General features: G+C 33.2%; 1 protein-coding gene across 1 annotated transcript in view; it reads right to left on the bottom strand.

The window, feature by feature from the left end:
- LOC149234388 (sodium/hydrogen exchanger 7-like) overlaps nucleotides 1-26,308 on the bottom strand; it is a 418,034-nt gene that overhangs the window by 233,876 nt on the left and 157,850 nt on the right. Inside the window, exon 3 of the mRNA XM_089368256.1 lies at nucleotides 17,031-17,075. Coding sequence (XP_089224382.1) covers nucleotides 17,031-17,075 — 45 coding nt within the window. The remainder of the gene's footprint in view (nucleotides 1-17,030; nucleotides 17,076-26,308) is intronic.

Genomic DNA, 26,308 nt, shown 5'->3' with positions numbered 1-26,308 from the left:
TTTTTTTTGGCATAAATTACATGATAACACATTTGTCGACATGCTTCGAACCAACGAGTGTGGTTCATCGTCAGGACAAGTTGAAGAATCAGATCATGGCTACAAGTTAAATAGGGATAGCAGACCTTCAAACGGCTAGGTTTGACTGGAAAACAACTATATTAGACTAAATTGGACCAACGACTATAATTGACCAAGAAATGGCTAGATTTGACTAGTTAAATTATTTAATTATAATAATATTATTAGATAAATAGTTATTCAATGTATTAGGGTTGATATTGTTATATTTTATAATGTTTTGAATGTCATTAAAGTTTTGAATGCTACAAACGAAAATTATTTTAATACTATTCAGTTGGTATTGTGTGTTATTTTAAGTAAAATGTTAATCAAATTTGAGTTAAAAATAATAAATCTAGGGAATATTAATAAAAATAATGAGTAAAATGTTAACAAATATTAATAGATCTAGGGATTATAACTATTAGTAATTGTATGGATTTAATATTAACTAAAATAATAATATTAAATATTATTATTATTATTATAATATTATTATTCTTATTATTAATGGTTTGGGTAACTAATTAATATAAATTTATTAGTAAAGCTATCTAATGTGAACATAAACTTACTACTTAAATTTAAATAATTATCTTATACTAGATAATTTTAACCCATTCAGATAGTCATGAAAAGGACTATCTCATAAATATAAGGAAAAGAAAAGAAAATGAGGGAGATTTCCAAAGAGGACCAAAAACTCAAATAAGAATTAAGGATAAAGAAAACATGTTAGTTAGAAGCTTCACTATAGGATAATAAGGGAGAAAAAAAGGAAATAGAAATTAAGTTCAAGTCATTAATAGAGGGAGGGGGAGGAAGGGGAAGAAATGACTAGGAAGAGAGGGCAGGGATCTAGCAACTACTGATCTTCCAACCGTCATCTCTATTGAGATTGCTTGGCCTTTTTTCAATCTCAATGGCTTCTCTAAATTTTTGGTGATGGAACTGCGCAACCTTAGCAATAACTTGGGCCTCCTCAATACAAACATGATGTTTAGTCTTCTCCGCATGCTCTGCTAGTGTGGAAGACTTGGTTCTCCCATGTTTTAGGTCTGCTGCGTGCTAATTAAACCTTTGATTAATAGAGCAACTAGTTTCACCAATGTAGGGGGTCCCACAGGAACAAGGAATAATATAGACACCCTTCATGTCCTTAGGGTTGACAGGATCCTTCACTAATCGGAGGGAATTACAAATGGTATTAAGGGGTCTAAAGGTCGAGGGAACATTATGCTTCTTAAGAATCCTAGCAATCTTATCAATGGTCCCTTTGATAAAAGGTAGATGGACCCTTGGGACTCGATCTTTAGGTTCTTTTTTAACTACCGCATTCTTGTAGGCTTTAAGGAAAGCCTTCTGACCAAGGTGTCTACTATAATTGTTCTCAACAAAGAGATTAAGGAGATGGGATTTCTCTTTATCAATTCTCTTTTCATCAGAGATCCTTAGGGCATGAGTAGAAAGGGTGTTGAGAATGCCCAACTTTTGAGCAGGGAAATGATGGGAAATGGCATGCAAATACTGCTTAGTATGTGTTTTCTTCCGAAACACTTGGTGCGAGAGGGAACCATCAATATTATTCGAAATAAGAATATCAAGGAAAGGGAGGCAACCATCTACTTCTTGTTCCATGGTGAACTTAATGGCGGAGGATTGACTATTGAGATGTTTGAAGAAGAGATCCAACTCCTCCTAGCTATGAGACCAACTTCTAAGATTTCTACAACGATATGTTCAATTTCACTCTTTTGGGCATAGGGATATCTATAAGGCCTAATGTTTGGAGGAACACTTCCTGGAATCAAATGAATAGCATGATCATGATCATGAATAGGTGGGAGGCCTTTGGGAGTCTCAAATACCTTGGAATGATTGTCCAAGGCTTTTTGGAGATCTGGAGAAATAGATGATTTCGATGTGGGAACCTCTAGCGAACATAATTGTGCAATTACACTTCATTGTTATTTATTTAGAAGCTTTGTCATGTCGTTAGAGCTGATTATCTTTCCCACTTTTCCTGTGATACCCCTTAATTCAAATTCCTTTCCTTCCAAAAACAATTTCATGAAAAGTTCTTGAAAATCAAAATCTATTGTACCCAAATATTGTAGACATTGGACTCCTAGTAAAACATCAACACCACCTATTGGAATGGAAAGCATTGGACTATTCAACACATATTATCCCATAGATAGCTTGATATTATGGAACTTTCCAGAGTAATTTATGTTTCCTCCATTTGCAACCATCACTTGACACTCTGGTGCTGGATATAGGAAGCAATTCAATTCCTTAGCTATCTTACAATGAATAAAATTATGGGTACTGCTCGAATCAATCAACACTATTAATTTTTTCTTCTTGATATGTCCTTCTATCTTGATAGTTCAAGGAGTGGTAATTCTAGCCAATGCATTACAATATATGGTCGGATTCATTTCTTCTTTATCTAGGGTTTGTTCTTGGTGTGTATCCTCTTCTTTTGATGTTTCTTGTTCCTTTTCTTCCTCCTCTTCATAATCTATGTAAAATAATTTCTTCTTAGCACACTTATGGCCTTTAGTGTATTTTCTATCACAACTGTAAGAAAGCCCTTTTTCTATTGTTTCTTCCAATTTTTGTGCTGTCAACCTTGTAAGTTGTGGAAGGCTAGGAGAAACAAAACTTCCATCTTTATAGTTGTGAGTGGTAGGCTTCTTTGTTGCCATAATTTCACTTTCAATTTTTCTTCCTAACCTGAATGCCTTCTCCAGAATCAAGTTCCCAAAGGTGAACCTCATGTTGGATGTTATCCTTTAAAGTCCCTATGACCACATCAATCCTATGCTCCTATGGAATATCTTTTACCCTTATATTCAATTTTTGTAAGTCCTCAATGTGATCCACCATTGAACCCTTTTGTTTGAGATTTATCAATTGGCTAAAAAAAATGTTGCTTTTTGTATCCTCATAATGTGATATCATTTCTTCTGTAAATATTGCCCAAGTGACAATTTGTTTACGAGAGCAATGCCATCAATATCATAGAAACTGATTTGGTTCCAAATATAAAGTTGCAATGAGTACCTTTTGTGTGTTTTGCACATTAGGGAGATCAAAATATTGCTCCATCGGTAGTATCCATGTAACGAGATCCTTGCCATCAAACTTCCTCATATCAATATTTGGAACATAGTGGGTCTTCAATCCAACGTTAGAGTCTATGAAATCACGACTAACATTTCTTTTGTTCTCGTCATGAGTTTCTTTTAATGCCCTTTCGCCATTAGTAAGCATTTCTTGTAGCAACTTTGTCAAATCTATCTTCAAATCTTCCATGTTTCCTCTACGTTTTTCTTCTATACCATCCACCTTAGCTTCCATGCCATCCATCTTAGCTTCCATTCCATTATTTAAACCATCCATATTAGCTCCAGTTACTTTTTGTGAGAGCGAAATTTGTTTCACTTGGTCTCGTAATTTTGATATATCATGTTGCCTTTCATCTTCTTCTTCATGTGTCATAGTAGAGATTTCATGTTTCTTACTAGGTGTTTCCATTTTCTTTCTTCGGGTCATCAATGAATGATAACTATTCTTCAAAATTCCGTTTGAATGACTTCAAAGTACTTTCTCAAACAAAACTTATGCAAATTTTAAAAAAAACTACACACCTTTCTTTTGGTTTTTTTTTCTGCTTTGTATGAGATCGATCTTCAAACAACTGTAACTCTACAATTTTGAATCTCCAAGTTCTGAAATTTTTGCTTGTGATAGAAATCTGCGTCTTTTTTCCAACCCCACAAGTCTAATCATGATTGGATTCTCCAAGAAAGAGTTATGCCCAATCTCCTTCAATGACCTAATTATATACCTGTTCAGTAGAGCAAACTTGTACAACATGCCACGTGTCACTGTTTCGATCTTCGGATCTAAAAACAATACCCAACAAACTACAGTCTATCCTATTTCTGTAAATTTTTACGAAATTTGAATCTGAGACTCAGAGAGAAAGTTATGACTATTTTCCCAAAATGACTTGTTTGAGATCGAATTCGGGAGCCTGCAAAAACCCTAACTTCCTTAGTTCATATCTCTGAAAATATAGTGATACAAGATCTAGAATTCGGTCACAAGGTTCATTACAATTTATGCTCAAATGAGTTTTAATTTCAAAATCTGAAGATTCGTAGAAAAAAAGTTATAGCGAAAATGCCATTATGGCCTGTTTGAAACAACGAAACCCTAGAATCCAAAGCTCTGATACCAATTGTTACGCAACCAGCTCACAAAATAGAAGAAAGAGATATATCAACGAATTAAAAAGTAGTCTCTTCGAGGGGGGAACCTCATTTATATTACAGAAACGAACAATTCTTGGATGATACAAATGACATGACCTCCTTTCTATATATAGGAGTCTAAGGGGTCACAATATAATCAAAGCCGACATAACAATAATAATGTAAGGGAACAAAAATAACAGTAGTGGGCTTCTATGGCGCACAATAATAACAATATGGGGACAACATGGGCATAACAATAACAATAAGGGGATACAATAACAATAATAATAAGGGAATACACTAGTATTATAGGGACCTAACAATCTCTCTCCACTTGGAAGGGATACTACAATTTTGATGATGCAAGAACCGATGCTTGATTTTTTTTCTCCTTCAAATATTCAAAGGCCTTTTATTAAACATTCCCCCAATAGAAAATATTTCCACTCATTATTATTGCAGGGAGTGGTGTGGTTACTATTTGAAATGAGACTATGAATTTCCTTAGATACGATGTTATCCCAATTAAACTTAAACTCCTAACTTCAGTAACATTGGTAGGCACTAGCCACTTCATGATGGCCTACATATTGGCAGGGTATATCTTGAGCTTCCCTGCACCAATCACATAGCCTAAATACTCTAAATATTGTTGTACAAACTCACACTTCTTGAGATTTTCCAATAGTTTGTGCTTCTTCAATATCTCTAGAACATACATCAAATGTGAGATGTGCTCCTTCTAGGTAGCACTATATACTAGTATATCATCCAAATACACAATAACAAATGAATCTAAATATGGGTGTAATGTATAATTCATTAATATCATGATCATAGCTGATGCATTACATAGGCCAAATGGCATGACTAACCACTAGTAGAAACATTGTCTAGTTTTGAAGGTGATATTCTAGGTATCTTCTTCTTTGACTTGAACTTGGTGATACCCTAATTTTAAGTCCATCTTGGTGAAGCGTTTTTATTTTGCGAATGGTCCTACAAGACATCAATCCTAGGTAGGGGGTAGCTATTCTTGAATGTAATTTGTTTAACACCTTATAATCAATGCACATTTTCCAAGTCCCATCCTTCTTTAGAACAATCATGATGGGTAACCCACATGATGAGGTACTTAGTCGAATAACACCTCCCTCTAGTAGTTATTGCAACTGCTTCTTCACATTTTTTCTTATAGAATGGAATTCTTGTACAACCCAATGTTTGACGACGGAAAGTTAGACAATAGTTGGATCTTGTGCTCCACTTCCTCCTTGGGTGATAGCCATTTAGGCTCATAGAACACTCCCATGTATGCCTATAACAACTCTTCCAATTGTTGTCTCTATTCCTTTGTGCACCACTCCAAGGATGATTTTATCTCATTGAATCTTCTATAGACTAAGATTCTGTTAAAAATAGTAAAACATACTTCTTTCTAGAACTAAGAAATTTTTAGGCTTGGTTGGCACTTACTAGCAAAATTTTAAACTTGTGCTTATGCGTGTTGATGATGAATGGTTTTCCATAATTTATGAGGTGGTATTGGTTTTATTTTTGCATGAATATTTCATATTACATGTACATATGGGGACTCCCAAATACCACTCCACACACATCAAGTGGAACTACATCGAATTCAAATCCATCAATAAGATCAACATTGATAGCAAATTTTATTGTATACTGATTTCTACATCCTTATTTACCCATCCAAATAGATATGGGATACGATTATCTCGAACATCCAATCCCATTTTGTTGACCATATTTTCTACAATGATATTTGCTTGTGATATTAAGTTGAACAAAGCATCAATTTTTGGCTTCTTGACCTGTATCTTTATATTGTAGAGTCTGGTCATATCATTCTCTTCCTATTATTGAAGGTTACTTAGGTTCACCCAATTCTACATTGATGTGTAGAAAATATTCTTATCCATGTCTAAGCTACTTTCCACCTAATTTCTTAAATTTGGGGCTATGAGATTTTGCTTCTTCCCATTCTTCTTCAAGTTCTTCAGGTTGACTTATCAATGTAACTTCTAACACTCCTTCTCTGTGTGACCATTAGTGTTATAGTGGTTGCTAGAATATTTATACTAGCGTGTTATGGTTTTTGTCTTATTGTACTTCCCCCCATTCCATTTATTCTTTCCTTCTTTGGGAGCTTCTTGGTTTTCCTTCCACTTTGAGCTACTTGACTACCTTTTCTTTTGGTATATTTTCTAAGTACCATTTCAACACAAAATCCTCATCTACCATTCTAGGTTTGAATTACATCACTTTCTTTTCCAGATGGCAATGTAGATGTCACCAATATTTTAGGAGCACATTTGGGTTCTTGGGAGAGATACCTAATATTATTTCCATCTTCTTGAATTCTCTGGTGTATTATTGTATACTATACACCTATCTCAACTTGAAATAATTCATGTGGATCCAATGGTTCTCTAAATTTATGATTGAGTAGAATTGGGAAATTGTGATAGTTTTAAAATCCTCTCACTTAGTTACTAGAGGATCTCCCTCCAAACTTAGGGTTTTCGTGTGGCTTTCCCTCTAGATTAGGGCATGACCTTTCAATTTCAAATGAGAAAATGAAATTTGTTGTTCCTCCTCTATATGGTGAACACTAAAAAAACCCATAACTATTGAAGAGAATGATTTAAATTCAAAGAATTTACCTCACCTTGATATGTCCTTATATCAACCTTCACTTCCATCTTGAAGAGATACTGTGGATGTTTCACGACCCTCAAACTCAGTTACTCCTTTTTGTGTTTCCTAGAGTCCTTCTCTTATTCTTCTCAATCCCTTGATTTCTTGTCTAATCTTACCTTCACATTAGAACCTCCATTTTCTCTAAACAACCCAAGCTTATTGGTTAGGCATCAATGAGAAGGTTCACATAATAGTTTATATCTATGACTTGCACTTCCAGCCATGCAAACCTCTCCTCTGTCGAGTCTTAAGGGTTATCACAAAATGATTCATGTAAATGGATAGGGTTTTATGTATTTATGCTTAAACAAATCTAATACCCTTCAAATTCCCATAAAATATCCAAAAAAAATGCTCTAATACCAATATGATTTATAACCTACCATGGATATTCCACTGAACAATTTGTCACAATAAATCTGATAAAAATAGATTGAAATATGAAGTCTATGCTATGAGGGTTAATTTTTCTTATATTTTTGGATTTATTAACTATTGTTTTTATGCTTATGCATGCAAGAGCTAAATGAAAAAAAAAAGGATAATAATGAAATACAATCACTCACAGGCCACTATAAACTCCAATATAAGATCTAGGAAACCATTTCAGGAGAAAACCTGATCTTGATCTTGCGGGGAGGCCCCTAAGATCTAAAAAATTGAAATTCTAGAAGAAAATAGGAGAGCACACAGTAAACAAAACCACATAGTTTTTTTTTTTTTTTATATATATTAAAACAGAGAATAATTGTAAAAGCTACATTGTGGTGGACAATCTGTCCTTTTACAAAACATGACTTGTTACTTATAGAATTTTTAAGTTACAATACCACATGTAAATTCCATGGGTGGATAAATACCATGGGTCAATGAATACCATGGGTAGATGTCACTTACAATACCATGGGTGGATGAATACCATGGGTGGATAAATACCATGGGTGAATAAACACCATGGCTATATGCCACATACAATACCATGGGTAGATGCCACTTTACAAAACATGACTTGTTACTTATAGAATTTTTAAGTTACAATACCACATGTAAATTCCATGGGTGGATAAATACCATGGGTAAATGAATACCATGGGTAAATGAATACCATGGGTAGATGTCACTTACAATACCATGGGTGGATGAATACCATGGGTGGATAAATACCATGGGTGAATGAACACCATGGATATATGCCACTTACAATACCATGGGTAGATGCCACTTTTCATTTGGATCAAAACCCTATTGGAAGGTGAGGCTACTCTACTCTATTTCTTGTGGATTGGAAATGATGCAAATAAAAAGGAGGAGGCATTCTCTATGGAGCTTCCTAACACCTATGACTAGTGGGATACTTTAAAACAAAAACCTCTTTTGTTCTTCTCTCTTTATCCACACTTGGATACTTTTCTCTAGTATGGAGCAAAATACACACAAATAGAATGGAACCCCTTTTCCTACTAGTGGCCTGGTTACATAGCCTACTAATTGACTGGGGTCTAAGTTTGACCCATTCAATCCTAAAAACGAGTTACAAATAAAATATTCTAGAGTCTTCTTCATCATCCCCATGTGGCTAGCCCCTTTTCCATCAATAATGAGGGTTATCATGGTATCCTCTTGAATTATGGTGGTCAATCACGATATGTCAACTTTCAAGAGGCATAACATTTGCATATAAAATTTGATTAACCTATTTCTTGGAAAATTGAGAATGTATCTATGCGTAGAATAACATCAGGGGGTATTTTTCTTAAGAGGAAATGTTTTACCCAAACAATGTCATTTAATGCCTCAAACTGGCCCTGGAAGGTTTTTAACCCTAATTATTCAAACTTGGTCCCACTGCTAAAACTACTCATGTCATCTTATTTCTCTAATTTTTCCTCCCTCATGGCATAGAGATTGATGAAAAACAATATAATGATCCAATCTGGATCAACCATTGACTGTTTTTGCAAGATATTAAGACTCCTAAAATGTAGGCAGCCATACCTAGTATACTTGAGACATTTTGTGCATATGACTATGGCAAATTTACGCCTTCTCAGATTCAATGAGAACATTCTATTCTTTGTCATTTGAACCTTTGTGATTAAACTTCTATTAGGTGACTTAGATCAAATTGTGCATGTGCAGTCCTTCAATTTGACATCATAACCACCCTGACTCAACTGTCCAATACTTATCAATTTTTTTCTAAGATTAGGTATATAAAATACATGAAGAATGCATTTCTTCTTGCTTTTCTTGGCTAAAACTCACGCAACACTTTTTCCTCGGGCCTTAGCATGATTGTAATATCCTAAAATAATTTCACATTGAATAGAGCTATCAATACTAGAAAACAATTTTCTATTACGTCATATGATTACTACAACCACCATCGAGTAAATAAATTATTTAGTGATTTGACATGAGATGGACATCATCTGATATGTCCCTTCTTTAATATTGAATACATTAACTCTACCCTTGTTCAAATTTAACTATTTCTTTCTACATTCACTTTCGTAATGTTCATACTATTTGCAATAGTAATATTGGACTTTGGATTTGTCTACTCAGCTTCCGCCTCTTCCCCCCTAATTGTAAGTGTGTTTAAGTTGATTTGTTGTTCTTATGTTTTTAATTCTTCTATTTGATGATTACCTCTACCTCCACCTTTCCAATGGATGCCTAGGTTTTGAAGGTAGGTTCTAAATATTCCTCTTCGATGCCGATTCTTGATTCATGGGATAAAAAAATTCCCATCAATTCTTCTACTATTAGTTTATATAAGTCTTTGGATTCTTCGATTGAAATGACAACCATTTCAAATTTCATAGGCATGCTTTTGAGGACTTTTTCAACAATTTTCTTATCTTCAGTCTGCTCTGCATGAATCCTGAGTTGATTCACAACCCCATCACTTTGTCATAAACCGATCAATGTTTTGTCCTCCTTTATCTTCAGGGTTTCAAACTCCCTCCCGAGGGTTTGAAGCTTCATTTTGTTCACTTAGTCATTAACATGGTATGCTAACTCCAAGATATGTCAGGCTTGTTTTGCATTAGATGCTCCTATGATCTTGGGAAAAAATGAAACATCCATTGAACTTTGGATCCAAAACTTAGTTTTTTATCCTTTTTTCTCATTCTTACAAGCTTTTTTTGAGTCATTATTCATGGCCTGTACAATTATTTCATCAAGCTTTAATAACCCATTCTCCAAGGGTTCTCGACATTCTTGGACTTGCAAGACGATCTTCATCCTTAGAGATACGAACTCATAGCTCCCCCTATTTACCTTATATTACTTGTAGAAGTCATTAACAAATCATAATGCCAAGAAAAATTTCTATCTCTTCTAATATTCTCAAAACACTTCAAAAATAACCTCTTATTTTTTCTAAAACCTTCAATCACTCCTTTGTAATGTTTTTATTATATTTTCAAACAAAAGAAAAACATTTTCCTTAACTTGGACTAAATTAATATTCTGAGAAAAATCATTATAACAAGAATAACAACTCAAATATGAGGATCAACTATAATATCTTGATTTGGCCCCAAAAAAAATCCAAACTCACACTCATTCACTTTCACCAAAAGTTATTAAAAAAATCATCATGCAAATGGATTCAAATTTAAAAACCAAAAAACCTCACGATTGGACCATTGAGCAATGTTAAAAACAACAAACTTCCGAGCTCTAGGATTATTGTAACTTGCACAATCCATCGACAAATTCTCCTTGGCTTGCTAGAGCGAGGTTGATTTCAACACATCTACTCCTCACAACCTTAGATGAGACCTTGAAACCCTCAAATCTCCTCCTAAATTTCCTCTTCATTATGTTAAGAAGCTTAAGATTGCTCTAGTTCCATGTTAATAGAGACGTATGAAGAGAACCCTAGAAAACTCATAGGAATGGCTCACCCTTCCCATTATTAAATAGATGATTTACAATATATTTAACTAACAACTATAAAAATTTGTTACCATTAAAATATTATATTTAACCAATAAATATAAATAATTTGAAAAATAATATTATATATTAATTACTATGTACCATAAACATAAATGGTTTGTAATTAAATTCAAAAATTTCATTTTCTCATTGGTGTAAAGTATTGAATAGACAATTTTTATTGGTTTTATTTTTTAATTTACAAAAAAATAATTTAAAAATATAAATTTGAAAAAAAATGTTAAAATAAGATGTGTACAATTCTCATTATATTAATCTATACTCTAATGACATGACATGTCTACTATAATATGATATGAGCATTATATAAAAAAATTGCCATCATTCAATATTAAATAAATAATTATTAACTTGTTATCATTCTCTTCAATGTCAATTATATATATATATATGATGATGATGATGATGATGGTTGTTAACGTCCACTGAGACCAAATAATGATCTATCGGACCTAAAAAGACAAATTATTTATTTTGATTTAAGATTTTATTCCGATGCTCAAAAAGCTTGGAGAGAAGCCTCCCGAGTTCACTATAATTTTGGCATTGTAAAAGGCTAGAAAGGTCAGTATTGTAACAAAGGTTGTGAAATTGAGATCTAATGTGGTTGTATGCAGGGCACTCTAAGAGGAAGTGGTTTTCATCCTCGATGCTCTTATTCTCACAAATATGGCAGATCCTTTCCATCCATGGCGTTTTAGGAACTACCCAGCGGCCAGTCTCACTATGGAGCTCATGAGAATTCGTTCTAATCTTTGCTATATTAATTTTCTTTTTTGAGCTAGTTAGAATAGAGAGATACTTTTGATCTTCAAGGGTGGGGTTGATGACCTTCTTATAATAACTTAATTTTCTTTTAGACGCTAAATCTTTCTGACACCACAATTTTTCTTTGAACTTAGAAGTAACAATATCTTTAATGTTATTTATGTTTTGCAAAGCATCATTCTCATTGATCTCCCAATAGTTTAACCAGGCCCTTGTGTCCTTATGCCATCCTCGGTTAAGCCTTAGGTGATTTTGGCTGGAATTTAAAGCTAGCTTAGGAAGTCTATGATTGTCTATGTTATTGAGCCTGTGCTTGTACATCAGAAACCTGAGCATAGCTAGGCTCTCAATAGAAGAAAGACCCGCTTCTATCAGGAGAATAGGATAGGGTGTATTACTTTTAATTTTCAGGTTATAAGTTATAAAACGCTTCTGGATTTGCTCAATCTTCCTCCATGATTCTCTGGAGATGCTGCAGCCCCAAACTTCACAGCCATATAAGATAACAGGAGTGACTAAAGTTTCAAAGAGGAACTTCTTTTTATCCCACATTACGAGGTTTGCTGTTTTACAATTATTTTCAAGACCAAAGTAAGCTTTCCATCCCCCATTGATCCTTTTCTCAATGCTATGGTTCCAGTTGAGCTTGTGATGGATATCAATTCCTAGGTACTTGTAAGAATACACTTCCTCCAAGTTATTATTGTCATACGTAAAATTAGCGCAAGTGTCCTTTTTAGATTTGATAATCATAACTTTTGTTTTGTCTGTGTTAACAGTCATACCCATGGTAGAGCAGAAATCCTTAAGAAGCTTGAGTTGCTTATCAAGATCAGAAGGGCACCTTGCCAGAAGAACAATATCGTCAGCATAGAGAAGAAGGATAATGACTATCCCAGCTAAGATTGTGCCACCACATCCTGCTTCTTCTAAATAACCTTCGAGCTTATCGATGTAAATGCCAAATAGAGTAGGGGAGAGGGGGCAACCTTGTTTAACTCCGATGTTACACTTAATATCTTTTGACCACCCCTCATTGTTCTTTAGCTTGGCAATTACATTCTTGTATAGCCTTATAGCAGCAGCTCTTAACTCAAGAGGAACCTTTAGCTCTTCTAACCTATTCCAAAGGTTGTATCTAGGAACCGTATCGAAAGCCTTTCTAAAGTCTACAAAGCAGCAGAATAAATTGGATTTATCATTACGACATTCCTCCGTAATGATCCTTAGCGTAACAAGGTGGTCTGTTGTTGAGTGATGCCTTCTGAAACCTGCTTGGCCTTTAGCTCGCTTATCTTCACTTTCAAGCCATATGCTTAACTTTTTTTCCAGAATACTACCATATAATTTGGCTAAGAGAGGGCTGATCATAATTGTTCGATAATTAGAGGGGTTATTTGTATCTCCACTTTTAAAAATAGGGATAATGAGGCTCTCAGTCCAAGGTTTAGGGAACCCTTGCTTAACAGCTTGATTGAAAAGCTTGTGGATGTGGGGGATGAGGACAGGGCCTCCAATTTTTAAGATTTCTGCCTGGTAACCTTCAATGTCCTTAGCTTTCCCATTCGCGAGGCGATTAACCCCAAACTTAATGTCTTCTAAAGAGAAGACTTCTTTCATTGTGAGCAGGGTTTCTAAATTATCCGTGACATTGGGAGATTCATAAAGCTTTTTAAGATAAGAATTCCAATCGTGAAGAGCAATTTTATTATTATCCTTAGTCTTCCTAGTCAGAATCTGCCTCCAAAATTTTTTAGGAGCTACCTTAGAGAGGTGTAAGAGATTCTCCTGTCTTTGACGAATGTACTGTCTCTTTTTCCTTTTAATTAGGGCTTTGTATATTCTTATCTTGTCCATTTTAAGAGAATCATCAACAGCTTCCTTAATTGCTTTCCTCGCATTCTTACAATCTTTGTCATACCAAGGATTGGTTTTGCTATTTCTTTTATTATTTGAGACTTCAATTGAGAACTTTTTAATAGAATATGAGAGGGTTGTAGTAAAATTATGATATAGGTCTTCTATGTTATCTATACTAGATAAAGGAGGCAAGTTAGTTTTTCATTCATTTAGAAAGAGGTCCTTTTTATTTTTATCAAATATTAAGTTCTTTTGGTTGTAAGTATTATTTTCTATGGGAACTCTATGCATGACAAAATTGAGGGTTATAAGTAAAGGCCTATGATCGGAGTCAGGCTCGTGGTCGTTTAAGATGTCAAAGTTTATCATTTCGTTGTATAAAGGAAGATCGGAAATAACGTAGTCTACTACGCTGCTACCAAGTCCATGGATGCAAGTCATCTTGCTGGAATTGGGCCACTTTTTTAGACCGTTGCAAATTATGAGATCCTGAGCACTACAGAGCTTGACAAGCTCTGACCCAAACAAATTTTCCCCGAGGTCTTCAGAGCTCCTTTTGTACCTACTAGCCAGGGTAGGGTCTTCGTCTAACCAAAGAGGATTAGGGTTGGAACGATTGCTTAAAACAATGGCTTGGTTACTTGAAGTTCGGGCATTGAAGTCACCTATTAAAAGGATATTACCATCATTCCTTAGGCTAGAAATATCGTTCTCTAAACTATTGTAAGGGTTAGTTTTATCTAGATTCTTCTTCTTATAGAAGTTAGAATTAATGGGGGGGAAATAACATATTGCTATGTAGGACTTTTTATTATTAATGTCTCTGATCTCTATCCAACTAAATTGGTTGTAAGGGTCATTTTTATAAAGCCTAACATAGGGGGAGATGTTCTTCTTAATGTAACAAGCTATTCCCCCAATGCCTCTACGGGAGGATCGCTTGTTCCATGTAGACCATAGCGTAAAGCCATCTATGTTAGGGACCTTAGATTCTTCGTGCTCCCAAGTTTCAACAAGCAAAATAATATCAACATCATTTGAGATCCAACTTAGCTTGGGGCCTTTGTTCCATGGGAAGCCCCGACAGTTCCAAGAAAGGATCTGGAGCATGTTTAATTGCTATTGATTACTATCTTTTTGGTTTTTGTCCCGAATAAAGGCTTTTCTATTTCTAATTATTGCCCATTTTCCTTCCTTTCTAGCTTCTTTTACCTTTTGAACCTCCTTTCTTAATTTTGCTTGGTCTTCTGGAATGAGATCTTCATTTATGAATATTCCCGTTCCTTTTAGACTTGAGGTTTTACTAAGTATGTTGTGCTTATGATCAGTAGAGCTCACCTTTATGCGGATTAATCTTCCTTTATTCTCGGTTAATTTCCCCAACCTTGTTGCTTCTGTGAGACACGCTGTTTCAATTTGTAATCTATTATGTAATTCTGTCTGGACTAAGGCTAAAGTATCCTCATCTTCTTCCTCTTTTAAACCGAAGATTATAAGGTTTAAGGTCCTTTTGTTACGTTCGTGGTCTAATTCTATTAATTTTTTCATTTCGTCTTTAATTGGTTTAATATCTAACTTATCTACCACACTATTTACGGTGAGGCGGCTATTAACTTTTTCTTGTAATTCTTTAATCATGTCTTTCATTTTAAGACCCTCTAAGGTATCAGCGTCTCCTTGCTGGGATGGTTGGTTAGTATCTTGGTTTTGTTTTTCTATAACATGCAATCTAGTCTCCATTGCCTCCATTTTATTCTCCAGTAGTTCTATTTTATTTTCTATTTGTTTCTGGATAGTGTTTTCAAGAGATGCAAATTTGTTTTCCAGCACAGTTTCTAACTCTTTTTGTAACTTGGCTTCTCTTTCTTCTCTGCGTTTCTCTAAAGACTCTATATACTCATAGAGGCCTTGTAGAGTAACTGTGCTAGGTCTGCCCTTGGTAATCTTTGGTAACTGTGGTGAAGTATTCATACTTGACATTATATGAGCAAATATGTATTAAAAAGAAAAAGATAAGGAATGTGTGCACCTGATATCCGAACCTGATGTGAGAGCCAAGATCTCCAAGCTTTGGATTGCGAGCTTTAAAACCAAGAGACTGCTTTATATATCCCGAGACGAGATGATTATATATCTTCCGAGCCGAGACTGTTCATATATCACCGAAACTGTTTATATATATGATTGTTCATATATCACCGAAGCAGCGAGCTTTAAAATCCGGACAGCGAGACAACGAGGCTATATGACCGAGATCTGTTTATATATATGACTGTGTTTATATCATGAGAGAGAGCCCTTCGAGACTGTAATAATAATCATGCGAGATCCCAGTGTTTATATATATATACCTTTATCTACCAAAAACTTGTTTAATAATATTAAAAAAATTAATGAAAAAAAGTTAAACAAATATTCATATAACTCATTTTACAATTTTATTATTGTTTGAAGTACATAAAACATATCGTGACATTAAAATATTTTATTAAACTAAGCAACAAGGAACACTAGCTCTATATCTATCATATTATATTGTCATGCTCTATATCTATGATTTAGATGGGATGGAATACTCATTAAGAGGCAAAGGTTTGACACAAAAACGAGAAAATGAAACAACTAAGAAAAAACTCTCCATGCTTCGTAGAAAGGATTCTGAAGGAAATGACGAATAGCTTTCCCACGATTCAAAACAATACAAAATATATCGTGTGAGTATAATAGATTATATATATATATATATATATATATGGAAAATATGAGCCAATTTTTTTTGGTTTAATCTCAAAGATTTCAAGAAGAATTGACCTATTGATCTCCAAATGACGAAATAATTTAGCAACAAGATCTCTGTTTTATCTATTTTCCTAAAATCCCTATGAGATTGAGACAATTTTTTGGATTTCTTTCAATATATTCTGTACAATTTGACAACCTTATAAATAAACTAAATTAAATCTAAATAAATTTTAAAATTATTATTTTTTCATTCATATTTTGAGTGGGCCTAATGATACAAAGTGAGTGGGCCTAATGGTTAAGAGCATGCGTTTCCTACTAAGAGGTCACAACTTCAAAACCACAGGGGTAAAGTATGTATGCCTTAATAGACTTAATAGTCAAATCAATTTTGGTTCCCTTGTCCCACAAACAAAAAGTCTCATACACCAATTTGATATCTAACTTAACTGTGACTTTAAAAATAAATACTAATAATAATAATTTAATTTTATAGAAAAATAACTATCTACAGAATTTATATAAAATTATTTATTTTATTTTTTAAAATTTAAAAAAATTATAAAACAATATTATAAAATAAAATATCATTGAAACTATATGTAAACCATTAGAAAATTGTCTTACCTGAAAATAAAAACGAGTGTATTTGCAACATAGGACGCCAATTCCCTGTTCATCAATGATGAAACCATTATCAGACCCTTTGAATCTTTGCATTGTAAGTTTATATATATATATTTAATAAATAATTTTCTTTTTTACCAATTTAAAATATATAATTTAATAATTTTAAAATAAAATTATTTATAAAAATTAAAATGAATAAAATTAAAATCGAAAAATTCCATGTACCATGATCAAAATCACTATCAAATACTTTTGAATTTTTGCATTCAAGTTTCTCTTAATTAAAACTAATTGTCCTTTATTACACTGATTCATATTTTTGAGAATGATTAAGATCCATATTTTGAAGTAATTTCATGCTGATCTCATAATTGAAGTGATTTTGACCGATTCTATTTATTTTTTTTAAAATTCAAAAACGTTAGGTTTAAATTTAAAAAAATATAAGAATAATGGTTTTAATATATTTAAAAAATTAAATAAATTTAAATTAATAAAATTTAAATTTATTTTTAAATAATATAATAAATTTTATGGCCTGGAGTATGCCGTAAAACTGTTTCTGCTTGGCTAAGAGCTCGTCTTCCTCGGACTTAAGGAAACAGCACTGGCAGGAGTGGAAGCCTGCTCCCTTACGGACCACCAGCGGGTTATTACAGGTGGCGTGGTTTTGCAAGTTATCACAGGTGGCATGGTTTTCCTATTTGACGGTGATGAGTCAAGCCAGCACTCGCGGATAGCAACCAGAGATGGCTGTCCTTATTGTTGGTTTGACACCTGAGTTGATCGATTTTTCCACCAAGGAAAAAAAATAAAAAAATAAAAAAATAAATAAAATAATAATAATAATTTTAGATTTGTGAACTTAGTATAGCTTTAAATTAATTTTGAATGTATTATAAATTATGAAAAATTAAATTTCTAGAGGAATTTTTAAATGGTGAATATTTCTGTTTCTTTCATTATTCATATATGGCGAACATGCTTTTCCGTTTTAGTTTTTGTTTACATTTCACTGTTTTTACTGGTATGTTTTTCAAGAAGAAAATTCTGTTAATTTAACCAATTGTAAATGGAACTTTACTTTATACTTTATATCTGAGTTATGTGGTTATTTCTGGGGTGCAATGATGTATATATGAGTTATTATGTTGGTCAGTATGTTTTGTTTTTTTTTTTTTTTTATGAATATACAATTGGCTGTGTACACACAAAAATGTAATTATGTATTTTTGTTTTATCTACTAACCTAGATCAATATTTCTCTGGACCCATCATGCGCCTATAAAGATCCCTAGAGGTGCAAACTTTTCCTCAAATTTTACACTCCAAAAAGAGTATTGAACATATTTCGTTGTGTTAATGAATTTTTAATTGTTTATTTAAGATTTTGTTTAAGCCGACATTAGTTATATGTTTATTTAGATTTTTAATTTGGATGACATTATTGATATGTTTTGTAAGGTTATTTATATTTATATTTTTTAGATTTTTAATTTGGTTGACATAAGCTAAAATTTTAGCTGGATAGACAAATTTACACATCTCCTGCATACTAATTTACACATCTCCTCCATACTGGATTGTAGAATGCTGATGCAATAAATGAAATTATGTTTTTTTTCCTTGAAAAATCGATCCTATAAATGTCAACCTTTTTTAATTACAATATTTGAAATAAAATTTGTAGAAATTTGATATCTTTATTTATTTTTATATAAATTTGATATAAATTTGTTTTATTTATATTAATATTGATATAATTTTTTGTTTGAAAGTGGAGATTTCCACAGTTATTTATATTGTTTGAAACTTTAGGATATGAAGTGTGTGGAAGATTTCCCTCTATAACAGTTTCAGGTGGACACTCCACCCACCCATTTTCAGGAACAAGAAATCAAATAGATAATAAGTGTTTGTGTGCAAGTTTTCCAAATCAAATAGATAATAAGTGTTTGTGTGGAAGATTTCCCTATAGGACGTTTCGGGTGGACACCACCCAGGGACAATAAAACAAATAGATAGTAAGTGTGAGAGATGATCAATCTTATAAATAATGAAAGCAAGATGACCAAAATAACAGTGATTATGATGAAAATATTAAATTATTAATGGCCAAAAGTTTTTAAATAAAGGAAATGGTAGAGATTAACGGTCAAAGAAATATATACAGGGAAAAAAGAAAAATAAAAAGGAAGAAGTATTAAGATTTCTAGCATGCCTCTCAATCTCAATTGTTTCCCTAAGCTTCCTGTGGTGGAAGTGATCAACCCTATCAATGACTTTGGATTCTTCAATAATCCCACCACAAGAAGCCTAGGGAAGCGTTTGAGATTGAGAGGCATGCCAGAAATCTTAATAGGGATCATGATTGGAAATTGAGTAAGAGATGGATTCAGGCTCTCTCTTCATGATTCTACCTCCCTTTCTTCTCCTTTCTCCTTTTTATTTCTTTTTGATTTTTATATTTTATGAAAAAAATACTATTATTTTCTTATGTTTTCATCATTTATAGGCCCCTATTATTCTTATTAAGATTTTTTAATTTCATTTGTTTATCATAGTAATTATTTTTTAGTAGCCTCTTTTTAAATTACACATATTTTTTTAACCCTTCAGATTTTAGTTATTATTTTGTTTCCTCTCTTGACCATTCATCTTTTTGAATATATATAAATGTTAAAGTCCTCCACTACCATTTATTTTTTGCAATATTATTAAATTAGTTAATATAACTAAAATATATATATGCCTAATAATTTCTATATATTTAAATAATAAGACGTAACCTCTTTTTTCATTTTATATTATTAATATTTCTAGTACCAATTCTTAACCTATAACTCTATTTTTTTATAATTCAACATTGCTATATTTTTATTTAACTAGAATATGTTAAACCCTAATAAATAATATTATATAAATTGATAACATTAATAAATAATTATTAAAATATTGAAATAAAATATTTTATATTTATTTATTCCTAACAATTAGTTTTAACTAAATATATAATATTTTAATAGACAACTCCTTACTATTGATTTTTGAATAATATTTTATTTACCTTATTAACTAATTTACCAACGGCTAACTCTTGGCAATGATGCATAGATGCTATTTATTCCTTAGATCGATTGATTTCTCACCTTGTCCTAAGGATGAAGCACACTAGTTGGTTCGAAACGTCGACCAAATCCTAATAATGTGATTAATCCAAAAGACATATATCTATATTATGGATCACAAAAGTGTTAGATCTAACAAAATATTTTCTATTAAAAGTTCCAAAGGTGGTTGATACAAACTAATTGGTGGCAGTAGAGTTCTCCATCTTTAATAATGTTGTTGACCGTCAATAATATAGTTGTCATCTTTAACAACCTACATGGGGAAATTAATCATAGCTAGCAATTGTCTTTGAAGATAAAAAAAAGTAATTTGTTATAAGGTGAAAAGATGATTTTATTTTTATTTTAAGTTGGTTGAGTAAACTAACAGCATGGTGATAATATCAAGGAAAGTTTAGGAATTTCCCCTTTGTCATGATGAATTAATGTTTGAGAAAGTGAGACATATCACACGGATAAGACGTGATGTGATATGTCATGTGATATGTCATGATCAAACTAATTTAAATGTGAAAAGTTGTGTCATGACCAAAGTAAGTTTGAGTGCAACTGATTGTGTATTACATTTAAATAAAGATTTGGCATTAGGTATTTGACTTATGTTTATCATCTAAAAGTTATTTTTTCTTTCATGTAGTTTTTTAAAGAAAATTTTGGCTTATGGACACCACAATAAAATGATCTTTGGCTTGATGTGTATCACACCTCTTTTAAGGTTGGGTGTAACAATTTGATTAAGTTTTTTTCATATGTGCACCCTAAAAATTTGTGTTATGTGTCTTTATGTATTCAAAGTGTTGGTATAGTATCACACACATAAAAGTAAAGTTTCTCTAGTAGTGACACCTTGTATGGTTGCAAAATATGTCCAGTAGTGACATATTGCATGGTTGCAAACTACGTCTAGTAATGAAATATCACATCGCATACAAATTTCATTTTGTGTGTTGGGTGTGGAGCATGATTATCTTTTTTATTGTTCAAAGGTTTTTTGTTTCAATTGCATTGGATCTCTGTTCCTAACAGGGCGATAACTCCGTCCGTTTAATTGCCATCAGGGGGGTCAAGCGGGGGGGGGGGGGGACATTTTTTTTTATGAGTCGCCGCTTAGCGGGGGTTCGGGGGCAGTGCCCCCAAAGCTAAAGATAGATGAAAAATTTCCGTATAAAATATTGTAATTTCGCAGAAATCTGGGCCGTTCATTAGGAGGATGATATGACGGTATAAGTTATGTTAATTTAGGTTTTTTTTTCCCTAGAAGGCAACCCTCAATTTATATGAGGAAATTGTATTGTGACTGTGTATTATTATTCTGAGCAAGAAAGAGAGAGGATACTATGTGAGAGAGAAGATGAAATTACAATGCATCTATTGTAGGCTGTACCTCTTCATTTTTCTGGATAATATAAAAGGAAGGATTGGCTATTTCTCCATGGACGTAACCCAAATTGGGTGAAACACATATATCTGTGTCTCTCTTGTTCTATGCATTTCTGTATTTGTGTTTACACAATATTTTGTCTATTTCATTGCGCTGTTAATTAATTTCTAACAAATGTTATCAGATCTGAAGGTCTATTTGGCTGATAAAATTGTAGGAGAGAAGGGTTCCTAGTTCGAGTGGGAGCAATGGTCGAAGATGGTAGGTTTAGGGTCGAGAATTTAATAGCCAAAACTACCAGCCGTGGAAGATGCATATTGAAGATTATATGTATAAAAAATATTTATACCTACCATTGAGTGGAAAATCAAAGAATCCAATGAGTATGACAGACACAAAATGGGGGATTCTTGACAGAAAGGCACTAGGAACAATACAACTATGTCTAGCAGTGACGGTGACATTCATCATTTCAAATGAAACGACAACATAAGGTTTAATGACAACATTGGCCAAACTATATGAAAAACCTTCGACCTAAAATAAGGTATTTATTATGAAGCATATATTTAATATGAAGATGTCAGAAGGTGGATCTGTTGCTGATCATTTAAATGAATTTAACATGGTTACTAGTGAGTTAAGTTTTGTAGGGGTAACTTTAAATGATGAAGTTAGGTCTCTGTTATTTCTGTGCTCATCTCCAGAAATTTGGAATGGCCTGGTTTTGGCTATTAGTAACTTTGTCTCTAGATCTAGTACTTTAAAGTTTGATGATGTTGTTGGTGCCATCCTTAGCGAGGAAATGCGATGGAAAAGATCCAGTGAGACATTAAGTAATGATTTGACTACAGAGACTAGGGGAAGAAAAATGGAAAGAGGAAGGAGCCCAGGGAATCACAATAAGTCATGAAAAGGCATATCCAAATCCAAATTAGGGATAGTGTGTTGGAAATGTGGGAAGAAAGGATACTTGAAGAAAGACTGTAAATATTAGAAGGGAAAAGAAGGAGATGGATAACAAGAGAAAAATCATGAAGTGAAAGTGACAGGTGATGTGTTGCAATATGCTTTGATTCTTTCATTAGAGAATATTATTTATGTCTAGGTGGTAGATTTAGGTGCCTCATTCCATGCCACACTTGATAGGAAACATTTTCATGACTATGTTCAAGGAGATTTTGGACAGGTTCGTTTGGGTGATGATAAACCATGTAAATTTTTTGGAATGGGTAAGATTTATATAAAAAAATAGAATGGAAACCAATGGATATTGAAGGAGGAAAGGAATGTTATAGATCTAAAGAAAAATTTGATTTCAATAGGGAAGTTAGGAGGTTAAGGTTGTGTAACTACTTTTATAGACAAAACCTACAAGGTCACTAAAGGAGCCTTGGTAATAGGAAAATGAGAAAAGGTTGGTACATTGTATTTATGCAATAGTATTTCTAATTACGTTAATGCTTTAACCTCCACATGAGCAGATACGACACTCTGGAATCATAGGCTCGAGCACATGAGTGAGAAGGGGATGCAGATTCTTCACTCAAGAAATTTGTTTCTAGGTTTGAAGCATGTTGATTTGGATTTCTGTGAAAATTGTGTTTATGGAAAACAAAAGAGAGTTAGATTTATCATAGTTGGGAAGGAAAAGAAGAGAGAAAAATTATAGCTTGTGCATATAGATGTGTGAGGACCTGCTCAGGTATCATCTCTTAGTGTATCTTGCTATTATGTTACTTTTATTGATGATGCAACTGGGAAAACTTGAATATATTGTATTTGAAATAAATTTGATGTATTTAATACTTTCAAGAAAGGAAAAGATTTGTTTGAGAATGAGACAAGAAAGAAGTTGAATTGTCTCAGATCAGATGATGGAGGTATGGAATTAGCAGAGAGAAGATAATTCTAGGAACACCACAGGAAAATGGTGTATCAAAAATGATGAATAGGACAATCATGGAGCTGCAAGGTGCATGAGATTGAATAAAGGATTTCCCTTACAATTTTGGGAATATGATATAGATATTGTTGTTTATCTAATAAATAGAGGGCCTTCAAGTTCCTTGGATGGTGGTATTCCAGAGGAAGCATGGAAAGGTAAAAAGGTAAACTACTCATTTTTAAATACTTTCGGTTGTGAATCCTTTGTCCACATCAATAAATAAAATAGAACAAAGCTTGAGGAAAAATCAAAGAAATGTACCTTTATTGGATATGGTGTAAATGATTTTGGTTATTGCTTATATGATTATGAAAATCACAAAATCATTAGGAGAAGAGATGTCATATTCATTGAAAATATCTTGTATAAGGATCAAATGTAGGGAAAGAAACAAGAAAAAGAAAAAACATAATACATAGTGCTTGATGAGATCACAAAAAAAGTAAAGGTGCCTGAAAATCATAATGATCAATGACCATACCAACCACAACAATTACAAGCACCTCAAACACATAAAAGTGATGTTAGAAGATCTACCAGGATAATTAGACCGCCTAAACAATACTCTCCTTCATTATATTATGTATTGTTGACTGATTCCGATGAATCAGAAATACATGAAGAAACAATGGAAGTAGAAACTAGGAAGAAGTGGGAGCAAACCATGTAAGAAGAGATGGAATCCTTGATACATAACCAGACTTGGGACTTAGTCAAGTTGCCTCCAGGTAAAACGACATTGCAGAATAAATGGGTTTATAGGTTGAAGGAAGAAAATGGAGGTAAACATAGATATAATGATAGAATTGTGGTGAAGGGGTTTGCACGAAAGAAAGGAATATACTTTGATGAGTTTTTTTCTCATGTTGTTAAAATGACTTCAACAAGAATTATTTTAAGTCTAGTGGAAACAAAATATTTTCATCTTGAGCAGTTAGATGTAAAGAAAACCTTTCTCCATAGGGATTTGGAGGGAGAAATATATATGCATCAACCACAAGGGTATGAGGTCAAAGGGAAGGAGGAATTAGTGTGAAAATTGAAGAAGATATTGTATGACTTAATAGGCTCCAAGGCAATGGTATCTATAATTTGATAGGTTTATGTCTGAACAAGGTTATACTAGATTTCACTCTAACCATTGTGTTTATCTTTAAAAAAAATGATGGCATCTATATTATTATTTTATTGTATGTAGATGACGCTTGTTGCAAGGTCTAACATGAAGGAAATAAATGTGCTCAAAGGAAAATTGGCAAATTCATTTTCAATGAAGGATTTGGGAGCTGCAAAACAAATCCTTGGTATGAGAATAAATAGGGACAAGAAAAATCGCAAATTAACATTGTCTCAGAGTGAGTACATAGAAAAGGTGCTGGAAAGATTTAATATGCATAACAAAAAACTAGTTAGTACACCTTTGGCTAGCCATTTCAAACTAAGTAAGGATATGTGTATGAAGACTCAGGAAGAGATGGATTATATGTGTAAAGTTCCAATGCATCAGCAGTTAGAAGCTTAATGTATGAAATGGTTTGCGCAAGGCTTGATATTGCACATGCAATGGGAGTTGTAAGTAGGTATACGAACAATCCAAGAAAATAGCATTGGATGCCAGTAAAGTGGATTCTTAGGTATTTGAAAGGTACAAATAAAGCATTATGCTTTGGTGGTTTAAACATTTCTCTATAGGGATATGTTGATGCAGATATGGGAGGTGATAGAGATAACAAGAGGAGCACAACAGGGTATGTGTTTACTGTAGGTGGAAATATTGTTATTTGGGTTTCAAAATTGCAAAACATTGTTGCACTTTCAACAAAAAAAAGTAGAGTATGTTGCTGTTATAGAGGCTAGTAAAGAAATGATTTGGTTACAAAGGTTTATGCATGAATTGGGAAAGAAGCATGAGATGGGCAAGTTATACAGTGACAACTAGAGTGCCATTGATTTTGCAAAGAACTCAACATTTTATTCCAAGACATTTCATTCATTCCATCTCTTCTCCCATGTTTGCTCCCACTTCTTCCTGGTTTCTACTTTCATTGTTTCATCATATATTTCCGGTTCACCAGAATCAGTCAACAATACATAATATAATGAAGGAGAGTATTGTTCAAGGGGTCTAATTATCCTGGTAGATCTTCTAACATCACTTTCAGGTGTTTGAGGTGCTTGTTGTTGTTATGGTTGTTGTGGCCACTGATCATTATGATTTTCAGGCACCTTTACTTTTTTTGTGATCTCATCAAGCACTATGTATTATGTTTTTTCTTTTTCTTGTTTCTTTCCCTGCATTTGATCCTTATACATCTGTGTTTGGTAGTGATGGTGGCATTCAACATTTTAAAGGAAACGAAAACATAAGGTTTAATGACGACATTGGCCAAACTATATGAAAATTACTCGACCTCAAATCAGGTATTTATTATGAAGCATATATTTAATATGAAGATGTCAGAAGGTGGATCTGTTGCTGATCATTTAAATGAATTTAACATGGTTCCTAGTCAGTTAAGTTTTGTAGGGGTAAATTTTGATAATGAAGTTAAGTCTTTGTTATTTCTGTGCTCATCGCCATAAATTTGGAATGGCCTGGTTTTGGCTATTAGTAACTTTGTCTCTAGATCTAGTACTTTAAAGTTTGATGATGTTCTTGGTGCCATCCTTAGCGAGGAAATGCGATGGAAAAGATCTAGTGAGACATTAGGTAATGATTTGACTACAGAGACCAGGGAAAGAAAAATGGAAAGAAGAAGGAGCCTAGGAAATCACAATAAGCCAAGAAAAGGCATATCCAAATCTAGATCAGGGA

The sequence above is a fragment of the Pinus tabuliformis genome, chromosome 8, assembly GCF_031772625.1.
Source record: "Pinus tabuliformis cultivar Carrire ecotype Pingquan chromosome 8, CPIR1, whole genome shotgun sequence".
NCBI lineage: Eukaryota > Viridiplantae > Streptophyta > Pinopsida > Pinales > Pinaceae > Pinus > Pinus tabuliformis.
This window is presented reverse-complemented; position numbering and strand designations above follow the sequence as displayed.